General features: G+C 38.0%; 4 protein-coding genes and 1 pseudogene across 8 annotated transcripts; 3 read left to right on the forward strand and 2 right to left on the reverse strand.

The window, feature by feature from the left end:
- Positions 1-291: 291 nt before the first annotated feature.
- Positions 292-2,815, forward strand: LOC7455525 (60S ribosomal protein L44). Its single transcript, XM_002316406.4, has 4 exons — positions 292-460; positions 2,085-2,264; positions 2,437-2,511; positions 2,605-2,815. Exons 1-4 carry the CDS (start codon positions 458-460, stop codon positions 2,662-2,664), a joined length of 318 nt encoding a protein of 105 aa, XP_002316442.1. The 5' UTR covers positions 292-457; the 3' UTR covers positions 2,665-2,815.
- A 717-nt stretch (positions 2,816-3,532) lies between these two features.
- Positions 3,533-6,950, forward strand: LOC7469473 (GATA transcription factor 28). The gene is made up of 7 exons (XM_002316405.4): positions 3,533-4,109; positions 4,444-4,539; positions 4,634-4,767; positions 4,939-5,070; positions 5,547-5,652; positions 6,376-6,450; positions 6,555-6,950. Exons 1-7 carry the CDS (start codon positions 3,783-3,785, stop codon positions 6,606-6,608), a joined length of 924 nt encoding a protein of 307 aa, XP_002316441.2. The 5' UTR covers positions 3,533-3,782; the 3' UTR covers positions 6,609-6,950.
- Positions 6,951-7,420: 470 nt separating this feature from the next.
- Positions 7,421-11,571, reverse strand: LOC18102806 (KH domain-containing protein HEN4). Of its 5 annotated transcripts, XR_002984475.2 has the most exons (8): positions 10,922-11,571; positions 10,140-10,517; positions 9,442-9,693; positions 8,515-8,901; positions 8,314-8,390; positions 8,089-8,232; positions 7,872-7,983; positions 7,741-7,776 (listed from the first exon to the last, which is right to left on the reverse strand). XR_002984475.2 is itself a non-coding variant. In XM_006378801.3 (7 exons), the coding sequence occupies exons 1-7, from the start codon at positions 11,492-11,494 to the stop codon at positions 7,633-7,635; spliced, it is 1,926 nt and encodes a 641-aa protein (XP_006378863.1). In that variant the 5' UTR covers positions 11,495-11,570; the 3' UTR covers positions 7,421-7,632. The 5 variants fall into 5 exon arrangements, 3 of the variants coding, with proteins under 3 accessions (XP_006378863.1, XP_006378862.1, XP_024466995.1); XM_006378801.3 differs by lacking the exon at positions 8,089-8,232 and having other exon boundaries at positions 7,421-7,776; positions 7,872-7,986; positions 10,922-11,570; XM_006378800.3 differs by lacking the exon at positions 8,089-8,232 and having other exon boundaries at positions 7,421-7,776; positions 10,922-11,569.
- A 2,786-nt stretch (positions 11,572-14,357) lies between these two features.
- Positions 14,358-15,635, forward strand: LOC7469472 (B-box zinc finger protein 32). The gene has a single exon (XM_002316404.4). The coding sequence runs from the start codon at positions 14,675-14,677 to the stop codon at positions 15,422-15,424; it is 750 nt and encodes a 249-aa protein (XP_002316440.1). The 5' UTR covers positions 14,358-14,674; the 3' UTR covers positions 15,425-15,635.
- A 1,677-nt stretch (positions 15,636-17,312) lies between these two features.
- LOC18102807 (beta-glucuronosyltransferase GlcAT14B-like) lies at positions 17,313-19,595 on the reverse strand (annotated as a pseudogene).
- Between the last annotated feature and the right edge of the window lie 25 nt (positions 19,596-19,620).

A 19,620-nucleotide genomic window follows, 5' to 3' on the forward strand; every position in this document is an offset into this window, starting at 1 on the left:
CTTATAGAAAAAATATAAATATAAAAAATACATAAGAATGTTTTATTAAACATATAAATGTAAAATAATTTTATATTTAAAATAAATCTAAAATAATTTTTTATAATTTCAAAAGATAAAATACCAAACACTTCCAAACAATATACATTATATAATACATGCAAGCTCGTCGGAGGCCCAACAAGCCTATAAATGGACCAAAAGTGGGCTTTATTATCACCCAGTACCTGGATTCGCAATTCCCGTTCCAGATTATATGACCGCTTCTGGGTCAAATACAGGACCCGAATTCACTTAAGTGCACAACCAAACAAAACCTCTTAAACCCTTACCCTAGGTCAAAAGCTCTTACTATAAAACGAGCTCATCACACAATCGCAGCTCGTTTTGAAAGGCTTTGTTTGGAACAGCAGCAGCAGGAGGTAGGACAGAGAGCTGTCTCACCCCGTCGTTAACAATGGTATCGTTTGTCTCTCTCTGTCTGTCAATAGTTTATTTCTTTTTCTTGTTTTTAGTCGTAAGATCTGTCTGGTCCCTGAGAAAACATGGGAAATGGAAGTATTCTTCTGAATGGATAGTTCTAAAGGATTACTGCAACTAAGAACTACGTCGGGGTTGTTGGTTTTAGATGTTTTGAGGATCAATCAGCTTGGTTACCTTGAAAATGTTAGTATTCAAAGCTTTTAGCACTGACTATGGGTTTAAGTTTAGCTCAACAGGATTTTTAGCCAAAAAAGGACTTGCTTGTCTTTGAGTTTTGGTCCAAGGACTGGTAGGATTATAGGGTAGTGATGGTCTATTTGGAATAAGAATAGGTGATGATAGATGGGGTTTGATTTAATTGGTAGTACAGTGAGTATGAATTGACTTGGATGTTTATCTTATTGATTTGTAGAAACCGAAGATGGCTTTGAAAGATGTATATAGAAGAGATACAAATAGGAGATAGGGTAAAAAAGGACTGCTAGGTAGGTTTTTGGTGATCTTAACTTTCCATAATGTACCTATTTTTTTTTGGTATAATTGATAATTCTTATTTTGTTTACTTGTGTATTGTTTTCATCTCTTCCAAAATTTTGTATGAAAGAATAATGTAAAATTCCTATATACGACAATTGGTTTAATGTATTAGTTCGAGTCACTTGGTCCGAGCCACTTGGTCCTGGGAACAGGTATTGCATTTAATTGTAAAATCAAAACTATTGGCTTGATATTTTGTGATTTTCTCTACTTGTTTACCTTGAAAGTAATGCTAATGTCAAGGATGTCAGTGTTGAGATTTTGAGCTTAAGCGTAGCTCAAAAGGAACTTAGCTAAATGACACGTGGTCTTCATTGTTGGCTGGCAGTGAGATTTGTTGGTGCAACATGGAGTGTTATTTGAAATAACAATATGAGATTGTAAAGGGGTTTTGATTATCTAATTGAATCCAATGCTTAATGGATCTGTAGACTTAAGATTTTATTAAAAAATAAGTGACAAGAGTACGAATATAGCTGTGGTACAGAAACTCAGGTGTTTTAATCTTTTGACCTGGTTTGGAATCGAGGTTGAACCTGTTTTTGTCACAATTTGATTTTTTTGCTTCAATTTATTATTTTTTAGTGTTTTTAGATCGTTTTGATGTGCTGATGTCAAAAACAAATTTTTTAAAAAATAAAAAAACATTATTTTAATGCATTTCCAATTAAAAAACACTTTGAAAATCAACCTCTACCACACTCCCAAACACCCTCTTTTGTGCAGTGCTTTATTTCATCAAACTGTGGTTGCCAGCCAAATAAAGTGATTGTCTTTATTTGTTTGGCTGTATAGTGTTTTCTTGCCTTAAATAACTTGTCAACCAATGAGTATAACAATTGATTTAGGTGAACCTGTTTCCTGCTTTATAATTTCTATTGTATTTTTAATCTAATAGAAGTGACTATTGTTTTATTTTTAAATTTTTAATTTTTTTATGCGTTTGAGAAATTTTATGTTATTGTGCTATGTGAGAAGAGTAGGATTGTTTGGTTTTGCTGGTGGGAAGATGAGAACTAAAAGTAGGATGTTAGTTTGTTGATTTTGTAGCTTTTCTATTGTAGGTGAACGTTCCCAAGACAAAGAAGACTTATTGCAAGAACAAGGAGTGCAAAAAGCACACTTTGCACAAGGTCACACAGTACAAGAAGGGGAAGGATAGCCTAGCTGCTCAAGGAAAGCGCCGTTATGATCGCAAACAGTCAGGTTATGGAGGTCAGACCAAGCCTGTATTCCACAAGAAGGTAATTTACAATTGTGTATTTTCATGTGTATTGACATTCTAAATAAAAACCGAATTTACATGTGACTGTTACCTGAAACTAATCTGGAGCTTCATTTTGTCCATATGATTTCATTAAAAAGTAAGTTTTGAGGTCTTGTCTGTTTTTAAATTGGTGGTTCGTCCGTTAATAGGCTAAAACGACCAAGAAGATTGTCTTGAGGTTGCAATGCCAGAGTTGCAAGCACGTGTCCCAGCACCCCATCAAGGTTGATTTTCTCAGTACCATTCCACTTGTTTAATTCTCTGAGCCCTCTTTACCTCTTTGCTAAAATTATTTTGGTTGTTATTGTTTTCTGCAGAGGTGCAAGCACTTTGAGATTGGTGGAGATAAGAAGGGCAAGGGGACATCGCTGTTTTAGATGCAGCCCTCCTTTTGTTTTCATGCTTCTTTACATTACCTTGCATGTTACAACTCGAAACAATGGATGAATGATTTGTTTAGCTTGGTTTGTTCAAGTTTTGGTGACCATTTATCCTATCAGTAATATTTTTAGCATATTCCAATTTAAATCTGCTCCTTTTTCTGGATGATCTGCTTTCAGAATTGTTATGAACCATCTGCGAATTGCAGAGATAGCCTGCCATGATAGCAAAAGCTGATGTTACCGCATGTTATTTGCAATTGCAAGGCAATAACGGAATACAGATTTCGGAATTAAAGCAACTGAAATCTTGCATTGGCGAATCCCCTCAATGCCACAGATGACGTGAGTGTGATCGTGTGAGCAAATTCATCCAAATCCTCTTGCGAGGGCATCATCTGCTTAGTTGACGTGACAGTTGATTTAAAATTTTTAAATAACTGCCGTTTTGATTATTTAAAAAAAATTAAACTTGATCCATCGATCAAAACATAAAAATTTTTAATCGACTTGTCGGCAGCTTATTAAGGTTTAATATTCCCTGCTAAGGAAAAAAAAACTTAAGAAAGGGTAATAACGTATTTTGCAGAATTCGATCGGAAATGTTTTCTTCTAAAAAAGAAAAAAAAGGATAATTAGTATCAATTGCAGGATCGGCAGTAAAATTGATTTATATTTTCAAAGTTATTCTTAAGTAAGTCGGCATTTTGCTTTACTCAAAATTGAGATTTTGAACTCTTAATTTATTTATTTTAACTTATATAGTGTTTTTAATTTTCGTTTTTTTTAGAAATAATTTTTTAGTAACAGATGTTTTCAAAAAATAACCTTTTGAATTATATAAATTCAAAATTAAAAGTAAAACTATTCATAAATAAATCATTGTTAGTCTCTCTCTCGCTCTCTCCGTTCGTTGATTTTCAAAAACCCCGATCGTCATCCTACGGCTACAAATCTCCATCTAATCTCCTATCAAAACCCATTTCAAAGCCTCGAAACTCTGGATTTGAATTGAAATCCGATAAGAACCCACTATTTTTTTTTATGATAATATACAAATAATTCACTCAAAAATATCAGATTTTTATGTACAGAATTACCGAGCGAGGAGAATTATGATGGATGGCATCAATGGAAGCAACATTTCTGCAAGGATGCAAACGAGCACAGAAGCTCAAAACCCATCGATGCAAATGCATTATGATCATCATCAAAATCATCAGAATGGGATTCAAATGATGAATAATGCTAATGGGATGATCATGAACAGTGGAGATAATGATCAAGATCATAATGGCGTGGTGAACGGTGGTGGTGATGATGATGATCATGGGGGGACCATGATGGTGGCGGCTGATAATCATGGAAAAGAAAATGGAGATCAACTAACTCTTACATTTCAGGGTCAAGTTTATGTTTTTGACTCTGTTTCACCTGGAAAAGTGAGTTCTTCAATTTGCGTTAAGTTTGCTTCCTTTTCATGCTCAGAGCATTAGTTATTGAGACTGATCAATGGGTTTTCATTGATGTTATGTTTGTTTATTTCTAAAGAAGTAAAGTTCGAATTTTTTTGTGCTTATTTTTAGTCCTTTTTGTGTTAATTTTGCTTCAGTATTGCATGTTTTGAAGCATTAATGTTTGTGCCTGGTTGAAAAATGAACTATAGTTTGAAGCTTGGAAACAATAAATAATACATTCTCTATCAATTCTATTTTATTCTTATTATTAGGAGAATGTTTGTAACTGTTTTTTTTTTCTTTAAATAATGTTGTGCAGGTTCAAGCTGTGCTCTTGCTGTTGGGAGGCCGGGAAGTGCCTGCTGCAAGCACACCTACTGTTCCAATTACAACACATCATAATAGTAATAATAGGGTATGGTGCTTGATTTTAGTTATCTAGTGGGTTAATTATGTGTTTACTAGCTTCTGATGTTTTGTTAACGGATTAGTACTGAATTACACATCAGGGGCTGTCAGGTACTCCCCAAAGGTTTAGTGTTCCTCAAAGATTAGCGTCTTTGATTAGATTTCGAGAAAAACGAAAAGAACGGAACTTTGACAAGAAAATTCGATATACTGTCCGTAAAGAGGTAGCACTTAGGTATGAAATTTGCTGCTTTATAACTATTGTTTCTCATCCTTGTTTTATTCTTCTGTCTGATTGTTTCTCATTTATATGATAATTTGTGTGAGCAATGGGATTCTGATGCTTTATTAGAAACATCAGAGCCTTGGTCTTTTCTCTTGCTAACTTATGCTGTTGGTATTGTAGAATGCAACGGAATAAAGGCCAGTTCACCTCTTCAAAGCCCAATCATGATGACTCTGCATCGGCAGCTACTAGCTGGGGTTCAAATGAGAGCGGGGGCTCCGATAGCAATGGATCCCAACATCAAGAGGCCATGTGAGTGTTTTATCCTTGCTACTTGTGATTTTCATGGGAAAATATCACGAATTCAATATCTTCTTAACATTGCTGTATATTAGTGTTCTGTGCACCTAGTAGCTGAGGGTAACTTTAGAAGTAGTAGCCCTCAAATGAGATCTCAAGTTCTGAGAAATGGAATGGTAACTTTCTGATGAAGAGGTACATGAATAGAATGAAACACATGAAACTAGAGACTAATAAGAGAAAGGCATAGAGAATAGATGATAATCACTCTAGAAAGAAATGTGCATATTCAAGGATGTTTTTAACAAATAAATCTGGCAGAGGAAACATTGGGTGATAACCACCTGCATTTCACTTGCTGCAATAATGCTCTTCTCCATGTGCATCGTGTTCTCGCATAACATTGCTATCTGTCTGCTTCTACATGATGATTTTATTCTGTTCAATAAACTAATATATTGATTTCAATGTTTCCCTAAATTTGTTAGTTGTCGGCATTGTGGGATCAGTGAGAAGTCTACACCAATGATGCGGCGTGGACCTGAAGGGCCAAGGACACTTTGTAATGCATGCGGACTTATGTGGGCAAATAAGGTGAATATCAGGGCTGTCTTTGTACATGTTTATGATGGAAAAAATATTGGTAAATGATCTTTGCTTTTGAAATATAAGTTTGCTGGTATAAAAACAGAAAATATAGGATTATTATTATTATTATTATTATTATTATTATTTTCTATGGAGATTCATTCCTTAAGCTAGTTCCAGAAGTTTGAGGGTGATCCTTTTGTTTTGTTTTTTTCCCAAATGATGAAAGGCAAAGTAATTTCCAGTTGCCTGGGTTCATTAAATGCAGAATGAGAACATACCCAAGCTTCAACTTTATTTGGATTACGATTTACGAGATACAAAAGAAATAATCTGTAAAGATTAAGAGAATCCTCCTTATTGACACGACCAATCACATTAATAACAACAATGGCTCTTACTGCTTTTGGTATAACATCCACTTGAATGTTTAGGTTAGATCCAAGTAAGCATATAGTTCAGTTAAAATTGGGGAAGGACATAACTTTAGTTGATATTAAGGAAACAGTGTGCACACATAGTGAAACCATCATGGCATCCATTGAATTCTTACTATTGTCAGGCTGGCATGTTTCTGATTTTTCCCACAAGTTCGTCTTTCTCTCTTACACATGCAACCATTTAATTTTTAGAAAATACAAGGGAATATGATTTCTGAGTAGCTTAAATTTGCATATTACATGGTTTTGTCCATTAACTAGCACCTTCTTTAAACCTCTAAAACCGCAGGGAACTTTGAGGGACCTCTCCAAGGCAGCTCCCCATACTGGACCCAGCTCTTCTTCCATGAACAGCAATGCCATGGTGAAAAAATATGGCTTTCCATATAAGAATCTATAAAATTTACGCCTTTTATCCCAGCTTAACCTTTTCTTTTGTTTTCCTGCTTTTTGTTTGCATATTTGCAGGATGGAAATACTGATGGAAACCAAAGAGTCGCATGGAACAATGACTTCTCATGAAAGCCATTTATGGCAAGGGCTATAGTTTATAGGAACACAAGGGAATTGAAGTGCTCATCTAGGTTGTTTTCATTAGACGAGTTGTCAAGAGTCAGAGCACTTGCCTTTCGAGTTGCATGCTTCCTTGTTCTGTCCGAAAGATGATTCTCTCAAGACAGATTTAGTACGTTTTGTTGTGCTCAGTTTCGAACATATTTTTTCCCATCTGTATAATCGATGTAGGCTTCCTTTTCTAACAAGTTAAAAAAAGGAATTATTTGTCTATGACTCTATGTAATCGACAAGGACCTTGTGGTTGACTCCGCGCTTAAATCAACAGAACTGTCTACAAATTTCCTCGTTCGTTTGTGCGTGAAATAATCTCATAATTCTATTATTATGTAATTAAATAACTGTCCAAAGAACATTAAAGCGGTGATAGCTCAGTTGGGAGAGCGTCAGGCTGAATTTCTGTACGTCGCGTGTTCTGTCCACGCTCCCCGCATTTTAATCATCTGTTTTCTCTCTCTCTCTCCATTTTTTGTTTTCTTTCTGTGGGATAGACACCCCCCCCCCCCCCCCCCACTATAATTGCACCCGCGTTTCGCCAACAAAAACACCAAAAATGATGCTTTTGCTGCGGTGCAATACATTGCCAAACAGTGCCTAAAAGAGAAAGGTTTGAATCATGTGCTCTTGGCATTTTCTTTAACATCCTGTCCAGAAAAAAAATGTATACGACCAAAGTTTCAGTCTAGCTCGCAATAAGGAGTGGAAGCAAGGGAGCTAGTCTATGTAGAAGGAAAAAAGAAGCCAAGCCGCACATCAAAAACTAGTAGAAACTCGATTTTATTTACACTGAGGAATGAGTTGCTGTCATCATGTCAAGGTAGGACACCAAAGCCCCGAAATGGTACAGCATACTAAGCTTAAATAAAAGCAAGAGCACAACTACAACATGGTATATACATATTGTTTTTGTCGAAAATCAAATGCATATCTCTTGCCTAGTTTTATACAAATCACCACTTGCCTAAGTAGATGGTCAATGAATTGTCTGTCCATAAAGAATAAAGGCATGGATTAGGCTCTGTGCAGCACGCATTTGATCTGATGTTCCAGACACTACCACCAAACCTTCGGTTGCCCCGGGCTTTGGGTCGTGAATGAGAACATTTGCACCTGAAATCTGAAAGAAAATTGCCAAGTCCAACATTAGAAAATGCTAGCAGATCATTGTATTGATGTTAAAATTAGTAGCACCAAACCAATACATAAACCCACCTGTCTGATCTGAGTCAAATTACTATTACTCTCTCCATATACATGAGTCAGCAGTTTTTGAGGAATGATAACCTCAACAGATGTGCCAGCCATACTCGGTGCTAGATTTCCACTGCTAAAAATAGAAAAGAAGAAAATGGTTAATGGCTCCGTTATTACAATAAAGATAATTTTTCTTGCCTCTACTTTTAACTTTGCTTGTCAAATGTCAACTTACACAATGCAAAAACATATGGCAACTTTATGAATTTGCAGATAATCACATGAGTCAGCAAAATGCTTCCTCCCTAGCCATGTTTTTTAATGACTTTTAATCACAAGGCTCTACAAGTGTTTGGTGCCACTTGGCTGCTTCACCTCACTGTATTCAGCAGCCGGAGCATTAAGCAGTTAAGCTCAATATGCGCGGAAGTTATTCAAATCAACAGCATAAAAGCAGTACCTTGCAGGATGCCCATTTCTTGCAACCGAGCCAGAACCTAGATCAGCACCTCCCCTTAGGTTCCCATTGCTAAATGGCTGGGAGGGAAAGGAAAAGAAAATGAAAACCAAAGACAATAACAATAGAGTTTGAATCCACTACAAGATCAATAAATGAAGTTCAAGTCAAACATCAGGCTATTTGGAAGCAGAAGCCACCAACCTGAGCAGTCCATGATCTTGGAGAACTTTCAAATGGAGGACCATGTCCTGGTCTATCGCTACCATATGAATAGGGAGCTCGGTCCAAATTTGGTGGACCACTGCGATCCATACCATATGAAAATGGAGGCTGGTGGTCTAAGGGGTGGGAGGGAATAGCAGAACGATCCATGCCTTGGAAAGGTCCAACAGGAGAAGGGTAAGGACCTGGAGAGGTAGGATTAGGTCTTGGCCTAAACTGAGGGGGATGCATTTCTGGAAATGGGGGTGGTGGATAAGGCAAGGGAGCAGTGTTTGAGAATGGTGGCTTCACAGGAAATATAGTGTCCCGAAGTCTGCTTGTTATTTGAAATAGAGCATCCCGTACAGCTTGCAAGCTGCCAAGAACCTGCAAAAAAGCAACTCTTCAGAATTCTGAAACAGACTCGTGTAGAAACAATACATAGAAGGCTATAAGGTAAAATTGATAACATAGGACCGTGTCATATCAGAATCATAAAGAGACTGATTTTAATATGCCATCAAAACAAGAAGTCAAGGCGAACAGCCAATCCCTTCAACTGGTATGATTTCAATATCAGTTGCAAACTTGCAAGATAGAGGCATGCTATTTTAGGCATTCCTTGTGCTAGTGTGGACTTTATTCCCTTGAACAACCATCTATCTAAAAGAATTTAGAATTAGTTCTGAATGGTAGAAATTTATGTTATCAATTCAGAAACAGCTTAAAAATTAAAAGGAACATTTTTGTTAACATGGAACAAGCTATACAAGATTACTGTAGACTAACTGGCGCAAAACCACTTGTTTCAAGGGCAAGGCCTAGGTTCAATCAGGGTACATGGAGCATTGTAGGTTTATTTAATAAAAGGAGGAAGATTTTATTCTGAGAGAAAAGAGGGAGAAGATAATAAGGCATGCTAATTACCTGAACTACTTCTTCAGTTTGAGAACCATACTTTGAAGCTTGCTCCTTTGGAAATATGCATATACTAGCACCAGTAACATGTCTCATTTCATTTATGATCTTGCCTCCTTTACCCAACAAAACACCTATCTGTTGTGGATGCACAAGAAGCCGAGCAACAATTCTGGCACCACGCTCAAATCCAATCTCTGCAATTCTGGATTGCACACGAATAACAGCATCCTGAGCAGGAGAATGTCTTTGTTCTGAATTCTGAAAGCGGTCAAACCACTTAAATCATTAGGAAACCAGAGAATTGGCACATCCCACAAATCTACATAAGGTTCTTATGCTAACAAAACACCCAAATGCCAAAGGTACAATGGCCCTACCCACTTCCACATGATATGCGACCCACCCAGCAAAAGCGATGGAATATCTATATGATAAGACTTAGAAGACTATCCTTAACTATAAAGGAACTCTGAATTCCTAAGGGAGATGAAGAGTTTGATATCAGGTTGATCATAACACTGCATTTATCCAAGATATTCTGCTACGAAACACCATTCATTCAGAGGTCATGATAGCAAAAGTCATAATATGATATCATTGTTTGAGTTGAAGAAAGGTCCAAGTCCTAATGACCAATATGCAAGAACAGTTAAGCTCTCCAAACTAATAAAATAGTACAAGTCAAGACAGTAAAATCCCCATGCCTCTCTTGCAGATATGACAACCACACGTTCATCTGAATCAGATACACCTTCAGCAATTTTGATAGATGCACCCGTCTCATTTTGCAAAGCCCGTACTACAGAGCCACCTTTCCCTATCAAACTGCCAACTTTATCAGCCTGGCATAACAGCCTAAATACAACGTCCTCTTCAAAATTAGGAGAATACCCTCTTGGATGATAGTCTGCAGCATGATTACCAGGTCCATAACCCCACTGATGCAAGTCACCTTGCGCAGGCATAGCATTTCCATGGAATCCCGCTGCACCAAAATTGGCAGTTTCTGCTCTCGGGCTATCTTGAATACAACTCGAAACAGACAAGAGTGCTTTCTTAACAGCTGAAAAACTTCCAGTAATCTGCAGAGCAGAACTACACTCAGAAATAGCATACACAACTACAATATCTTGAAGTAAAGTACTGCAAGTCACAGAAACTAACAAAAAATCCCATGTATAGAATGATAATGGTTGATTACCAAACAATTGCTGCATGATATATACTTTGTTAAACTCATAAAGCATGACATTTATGGACTGAACAAAAAGAATCACCAAGTAATTCCAAACTTGATTTCAATGCACTAAATCATTCATTCATTGATTATCAAACTATCATTGCAAGAATTTAACATTATTGACCTCATAAAGCAAGACATTAACGGAACTACAGCAAATTAATATATAAAGCGCAAAACTTTACCAGTAAATTACATTTCCATTGTTGCAAGACCAAAACTTTATTCAAACTCAAAATTACTTACCAGAATCAATTCATCACCAGGAGAAGCACAAGCAGGAATTTGCTCGCGATTCGAAACCCTAACTTGCGCTCCACTCTCCACTCTAATTTTCTCCAAAACCTTAGAGAAACTCCCTCCCTGATTACTACCACCACTACCAATCAGAACCTTACACGTCACCACCACAGCTTCGCTCAACTCCTCCTCACTGTCCCCTTTCACTATCTTCTCAAAAACCCTAACCACCGCTTTCTTCACTGGACCCCACCCCTCCTCTTCACCACCACCACCACCAGAACTGCACTCTCCGTCATTGGCATCTTCTTTGTTGTGATCGGAGGTGGCGTTGTTGGAGTCGTCTGATTTGGGGACCTTGCCACTGTTCAGGGTAATGAGGATTATGCGGTCTTCGCAATAGGGAATGTGAGGGTCGTCAAGGAGGCGGATTTTGGCGCCGGTGAGAGATTGGATATGACGGACGGTGGAGCCGCCTTTGCCGATGACGGCGCCGGTTTTTAGTGACGGGCAGAGGATCCGGATTTGTGTGGGTTCGGTTTGGGAGCGTTTGGTGGGAGTTATTGGAGGAGTGTCCATGTTGCAGCGCCTCACTGACTGTGCACAGTGAGTCAGCTAAACAGCACAAGTTGGGTCCTTTTTATAATTTTAGGGAATTTATATGCTTGATGTAAATAAATAACGTCTTCTTGGTTCTAAATTATAATTTATTGAATTCTAAGAAAATAAAATAAAATAAAAAATTATGGCCACAGCTGCATACTTTTTATAGTTATACTCACAATAAATGACATAACATGATCATAAAAACCAATTCCGGGTAAGAAAAGGGTAAGACCCGGTCACTAATTAAGAAGATGGACTTGGTCAACCTCTCAGATTAAAGTCAGCAAGTCAACTGGATCTTTGATCAATTCAGTCAAGTATTTTCTTTTATTTTTCCCACCTCGAACAGAACTAGATATCAAGTTACTTGGATTCCAGATAGATCTGTCAGTTCGGTTTATGTCTTACAACATTTCATCGTACGCCTGCTAGTTACTAATTATCATGGGCTTATTCATTGATCTAGGATAGTGAATTCAAAAGCCCAGGTATAAATATCTGTACATGCATGTATTCTTGCATGAAAGAAGAAGAATTGGCCTGCGTTATTACAAGACACCTTTTCATGATCATGGGCTTAATTTCCAACATCCGAGACATTTGATCATTTAGAAATACGAGGAGGCTAGCTAATTAACCCATGAAGCATGGCAGCGACGTTCCACTCTCATTTTAACTTGCAGCAATATTGCTAATTTCATAGGAAAAATACGGTTGCTACAAGATATATTCTTGCATCAAGAATGTATTTAATTAAAAATACAATTGTTGAAGAAGGTAAATATAAAAATACAGAAATTAATTATTTGACGAACTTAATTTTATTTTATATAATTAGATAGAAAAACAAAAACTAACGCGACATCAAAATGATCTCTGAAACCAGGACACACAAGCATCAAATTACGTTCTGGTTATTAAATTTTAGGACAGTGCGGCTATGTCTTAAACCAAATAAAAAATTAAGACTGTTAAGAACTTTTCTTTCCTAGATTTACATGTCTTATTCTATTCCATGAGCCAGGCCCGGCAGGCCGAATAAGCAACCTACCTCGTTGATTTGTTTGAACTCAAAGAAAAACTTAATTTAATCTGAAAAAAGATCCAGAATTGTTTTAATTTTGTTTTTTAAAAAAATCTTCATGTACTAATAATATATATTGAACGGGACGAGGGAGGTTTAATAACTATAATATTCTTCTCTCGAGGCATCGGAACACAAATCTCAAATTGATTCGAGTGAGATAGACGCTCCTTCTGTTGGACGGGTTCATGTGCAGCCATTATAGCGAATCAACACCACCGAGCAAATATCAATCTCGTAAGATCCGTTATGGCATGATCTTCTTTCTACAAGCAAGTAACAGCCATGAAATGGATCATGTGGCTCCCATTGCCCCTTCCCCGTCAATCATTAATCACGCCATGCCTAGTACCTAGCCATGATTGAAAGAAAAACACACAAAAACAGCCCTTGTCATCAACTGGGTCCCATACAAAATCATTCCAATCACGCTACTCCTGTGGCTTGTGATAATGATAAAACAGCACAACCACCGTTGGTGGCACCAGTGCGTGGCACCCTATCACCCTCCACTCCTAACCTCATGTATTCTTGCCAGGTGGACGATCATTATTCTTTTAAGAGTTTTGAGTTGTGGGGATGGCATCTCTCTCCTGTGGAGCCATCTGTGTGGCTGAGAACACGACCATATTGCTATATCATCGGCGTGGGCTGTGCCACTTAGCCAAATGTCACGTTCCATTTTGAATTCTCAGCTTGGAAAATTAACAGCACGAGAGAGGGAGGAATCCATCGCATGGCCTTGATCTTGCCTTCTAATTAATGACCACATTCTTGGTAGAATAATAATAAATTATGGATGGTACAAACTGGCGATGCGTGGCGGATGGCCAAGGGGCAAAAGAGGACCAAGAGTACAAATTTACAAGAGATGAAGAAAGTGTTGTCATGTTACGGGACACATGAAAAAAGAGGGGTCGAATCGAGTGACGAAGACGTCTTCAAAATTCGACACGTGTTGGTCTCCCACAGTCGGTTTTCAAATTCTTGGCTGAGAAGAATTGTGGATGTGTGACTCAGAAATAAGAAATTAATTAAATAATCCCCACGCCATTCGACGGTCGTTGAAAGCAGCAGATATTTTTGAAGACTCGACCACACATATATTGTTAAAAAAGAAAGGCGACCTGTCGCGGTCATTTATGCCGATGCCCTTGTGTTCTTTGCTAATTTATTCTCAGGTAGCACACTGATTCTTGTGCTCTTGGCGGTTTTCCCATGATCTCCGACCCCTTGCTTTACGTAATTAATCATGTTTTCCATTCAAACCCTAATGATGATTTCCATGCCTTCTCATCCACCCCCAGCAATCACCATCTCTGTGTAAGGGGCAGGATGGGTATGTGGCGTTTTTTCCCCCTCGGCAATCACAAGATATGTATAAAAAGCACGTCATCTATGAGAAACTTAACGTTTTTTTTTTTTTATCAAGTATTATTATGACAATAGTTTTTAATTGAAAAATAAGTTAATGATAAAATCGATATAAAATACAATTGATAATTCTCCATCAATAAAATAGTGTTTTTGTTGAAAAATCATTTCTCACTTTGACCATCGTACCTTCACATAATTGAAATACCAAATGGGGGTTTTAAGAGATATTAATATAATTAGTCAAGAATAAAGGACGAAAATGCAAAGAAAGAAAAACAAAAGATTTTGATCAGCATGCTTCGAGGGAAACGAGGTTCTCTAACATGTGGACAAAAGTGAAAGAAACGTAGTAGTAGACTAGTAGTAACATGACACCACCACCACCACCATATATAGCCAGCCACCTCTACACTTCCTTTCTCCTCTCCTTCATTTCTACACACACAATATCCCACCACCCATCCCATCACCGCCCTTTTTTAGCCTATATCTTTCAGCCCCCGCCCCCACCACCTCTCTTTAAATTACCACCAACCACTTTCTTCACTGCCGCCTCGCCCTCTCTCTCTCCTTATTTATCTCTTCAAATCTTTAAAGAGACTTTCACGACATCGCTCAAGCTTTCTTGATTTGTAATATTTTATTGCTCTGACGTTGATTAAAGCGTGAAAGCTGGTGATCATAAAGAATTAATGGCTGTTAAGGTTTGCGAGCTTTGCAGAAGAGAAGCTGGTGTCTACTGCGATTCAGATGCTGCGTATCTTTGTTTTGACTGTGATTCTAACGTCCATAATGCTAACTTCCTTGTTGCTCGCCATGCTCGCCGTGTAATCTGCTCCGGTTGCGGTTCTATCACAGGAAATCCATTCTCCGGCCACACCCCATCTCTTAGCCGTGTCACCTGTTGCTCTTGCTCGCCAGGAAACAAAGAACTGGACTCCATCTCCTGCTCCTCCTCTAGCACTTTATCCTCCGCTTGCATTTCAAGCACCGAAACGACGCGCTTTGAGAACACAAGAAAAGGGGTCAAGGCCACGTCATCTTCCAGCTCAGTGAAGAATATTCCGGGGAGATCCTTGAGGGATAGGTTGAAGAGATCGAGGAATCTGAGGTCAGAGGGTGTTTTCGTGAATTGGTGCAAAAGGCTGGGGCTCAATGGTAATTTGGTGGTACAGAGAGCCACTCGGGCGATGGCGCTGTGTTTTGGGAGATTGGCTTTGCCGTTCAGAGTGAGCTTAGCGGCGTCGTTTTGGTTCGGGCTCAGGTTATGTGGGGACAAGTCGGTTACGACGTGGGAGAATCTGAGGAGATTAGAGGAGGTATCTGGGGTTCCCAATAAGCTGATCGTTACCGTTGAAATGAAGATAGAACAGGCGTTGCGAAGCAAGAGACTGCAGCTGCAGAAAGAAATGGAAGAAGGGTGGGCTGAGTGCTCTGTGTGACGGAGCCGTACGTGCGAGCAGACCGCAGAGTGTCATGTGTGTAAGAAGTTCACACGCGTGTGTGTGTGTGTGTGTGTGTGGAGATTAGGAAATTTCAATGTTTTTGTAGTAGTTTTTATGTGTTAACGACTGAAGATGAACGTACATTAAGAAATTTGTCTCAAAAATCAAAAGAGATGTTGAGATAAGAAAAACGACTCGTTTTTAGTTATTCTATTCTCTTTATCTGCTGGCATTTCCTACTGTTGCTGTTTCTGGATAGAAAACTACGGAGATAGGAAGGAAAGATAAATGGAATATATTTCATGTTCTTGGAACCATAGAAATATCCTTAACACGATGACTTTATTATTGCATAACAAATACTCCTTCGCCGGCTCCGGCTCCGGCTCCGGCTCCGGCTCCGGCTCATGAAGATGTTGAGCACACAACAATGCACTCGTGATGGGCTGGCTCTATCCATTGTTAATAATAATAATAAATAAATAAATAAATATATCCTGGAATGGAGGAAGGATCTCTCAGCAAAATGTTAATTTTTGCTGGTGTGCATTAATTTCATGATTGACCCTTAATTTCTAATTTAAATTAATCTCCTTCAAAATAGTGTTTCCAGCAAAGTGCAGTGGGTTTCAGTTGAGTTTTTTTTTCATGCTGGTGGTCTGGCAAACCTTCCTCCTGGCTTGCTAATGATGATGGCGTCCGTCTCGAGAGCTTTTTAGTCCATTTTTATAATAATATTCTCGTGTAAATATCATGATTGAGGCCAAGATTCAACAAAATAATATCCATACGTACCATTAAAACATGGGTGGTTCCCATTCGATCTCAACCTCCCACCACAAGCACCAACTTTATCAGTCAAATTAAATATTGACCTGCAGTACTGAATATTCTAACAAAAAAAATCTCCTGCTTCGTCTACGATTTAAATTTATTCTGGCCACATTCGGCTTTCGATATTACAAAAATTTTGTTAAATTTGATATCCATAACATTTATATTTAATTTGATACACAACATGATGATGATGAATTCTTGGTCGCACAGATTCAAGAGAAAGGATCAATGATCAGAACAGGGAATTGCTTGAAGATGGATGGATTATATATATATATATATATATATATATATATATATATATATATATATATATATATTGGGATATTGAGAGGAGTTGGCGAGGGAGAGGTGGTTGTGGAATGTGGATGTGGTTTAAAGAATGCAAGAATCCGATGGAGGGAGCGAAAGAGATCGAGGAGTGCTGCTTTGATGCTCCAGCAGAGCTCTAGGATATTTGATTCTTGTTGATGATCACCAGGGCCACTAGCTTATCTTAACCACAAGTTCCCCTTCTCTGACAGCCACCATCCTATCTATATTCATAATTGCATGAATATTGTACTGAAAAGTACACGTGATAACCAGAGCTTGGTTAGCATCCTCATCTTAACAGTTGCTGTTGAGTCCGGTTCGGCTATATAGATTCATCTTATTATTTGTTCATCTGATATTTATTCAGGTCGGTTTTCAAATTAAATTAGACGGTAGTTGAATGCAGTTCAACTTAGATAACTCTATTAAAATATATTTGATTTTTAACTTTTTTAAAAAAAAATCTTAAAAAATATTGTTTCATCGGATCAACTAGAATTAACTATCCAATTCACGAATTTGTACAAGTTTAATATTATTTTATTGTAACCATATTTTTTTATATGTGCCCAAGTGGAATGAAATCATCATGACACATGATATTCAGTTCCCAAATTTGAAAAATGAAATAGAAGAATAGAAATAATGCTTTGTAAGAATTCTTTCAAGATATAAAGAAAAAAACATTGAAAGCCCAAAAGGGGCCTCTATGCCAAGTTGCTAACATAGAGGGGAACTCCTTTGCTCTTGGCTGTAATATATGGGCAGTATAGTATATATACATATAAGCATCTGTAGTGCAATTAGCAAAGGACTCGTATGGCTATGAAGCTTGATTTAACCTATATTTTTCGATTGAAAAACAGATTATCTACACATGCATGCATGCTTGGTTCCTATGACTAGTTCTCATCAATTTCTCTGCACTGCCAATCTCAGACAATAAGAACCCTAACTTGATGCCATAAGACCCAGCTGGCTTGACATCATCGATGTTACCCCAATCCGAACACAAAACCTCCCCTGCAGGCTTTGAAGCCTCTGTACTCTTATTCATAGTACCTTGGTCTCAGCACCATTTTCCAGGCACCATTCCATTAATTAGTTTCACGGCTTAAGACGTTCTCATCAATCACGTCTAGTGCAGCGGCATCTTCTTTAAATGGCCTTGCAAATGCTGCACCACTATTTAGCATTTTGTCATAGAGTGACTCGTCGTCTGTACAACTTTCCAAAGTATTGCACCTTAAAGCATTGTTTACTGTTGTATTTTGGAACTCAGGAGAGTTGCATATATAGGACAGATCAGTGGAAATAGGATTCAAGTGGGGATGCTGTATTGCTCAGGTACATTAGTGGAAGGTTGTCCCATCCTTGGACACGATATATACTCCATGAAAGCTCTTGAATGAATCAGCCAGGGAGAACCTGTAAGACAAGCAAGCAAGCATTTACAACAAGTGATGGCTCCAAGATATGCCCTTTGAACTGTGAAGGAAACTGACCTCCAAAGATCTCGAAAGCATCAGGTGTTGGTGGAGTCTCAACAGCATAATAAAGGTGGCTACTCTATCGAAGGTATAAGCTGGGGTCTACAACAATTTGGTTAATCTTGTGCATCCTGCGCCATATCCAGACTTGACACTAAAAACTCAAGAATAGGTCATAAATGCTCTGAGAATGGAAACTTAAAGTACCCTTTAGTGTGTTCTACATTGCAAAAATGCAAGGAATTGGACTGATCTAGACATTAGATTAGGCCACCCTAGTATCATGTTAGCACACCTTTGATGAGTAATTAGAGTGTTATTCAGATAGAACTGCGGTCTGAGGTGTGTTTGAGTGTTTTTTTGGTGGAATTTATAGAAAAAATAATGAAAGTATGTATTTTTTTTTATTTTAGTGAGGTGTGGTTTATATTTTAAAAGGATTGTACCTAAAAAAAACCAACCACACTTCTATCCTAAACACTAAAACGTGTTTGAATACGCGGTGTAACCGGCGTATCTCGTGAAAAAACACAAAAAATGATGCTTAAAAAGATCCTAATTAGGTTACCTTGAGCTTCTGCATTCTATAAAAGAAAGAGTTTGCAGGATGAAAAATGGCTAGTGCTTACTCTATTCTCGCAGTGTCATTAGTATAGTTGATGAGGTTGAGATCTCTTGGCAACGAAGCGAAGGCATGGAGGAGATCTGCATAGAAAGAGCTGTTAATCAATTCCATGGCAATTGCATCGCAAAGCTAAATTGCTAGAAAATGGAAGTAGCGTTTACCATCTTGACTCACTTAAGGATAGTCTGAGGAACTTAAATTGGTGAACCAATCCCAACCTGTACTTAGCTTAAGAAGCAACGCAGCAGCATTAAGCATGGCAGCAAGAGCAGATGATCCCATTTGGTTAATAGCATGACCTTTTCCAACAACATTAACATTTCCAAATGCTTGAAACGAACTTTCAGATTGAACCGATCGAAACAACCAAGTCTGCCGTTTCATAATCTGATGAATCAGCATCAAGTTGCAGTAGATATTGGTTCCTTGGATGAGAAATCGCTTTCAATAGCCTTATCATTATCTTCCCATCTCCACTAGTACCACATATCCAATAAGCAAGAACAAGAGGATAGTCCTGCCCTTTCTTTTGAAGGAACAATCACTGGAAACTGAAAATCTTCACTTGCTGTAACAGAAGGGCGATCGTTAATCCATGACTTTGACAAGGCTATCAATAGCAATAGACTCGTTGCAAAAGCAAGAATCCATATATAGAAGATAACCTGAATTCCCTGAAGAAATTTTTGATGTCCTCATTTGATCATCAGCCGCTCAGTCTCAACCTCAACTTCACAGATTAATTAAGGTTTTAAACAGAATCGGAAATCAGTGATGAAGAATTACAGGATGGTACAAACAGGATTGTGGGAGAACAATATATAGGAGATGAGAAGAGGAGAAAATGCAGGTGCTGTAGGAGCTTGAGAACCTAAAAAGGGTCTGAAGATTTGTGAAGTTGTTGAACTCGTACTGCTGAACTTGTC

This window comes from Populus trichocarpa, chromosome 10, assembly GCF_000002775.5.
Source record: "Populus trichocarpa isolate Nisqually-1 chromosome 10, P.trichocarpa_v4.1, whole genome shotgun sequence".
NCBI lineage: Eukaryota > Viridiplantae > Streptophyta > Magnoliopsida > Malpighiales > Salicaceae > Populus > Populus trichocarpa.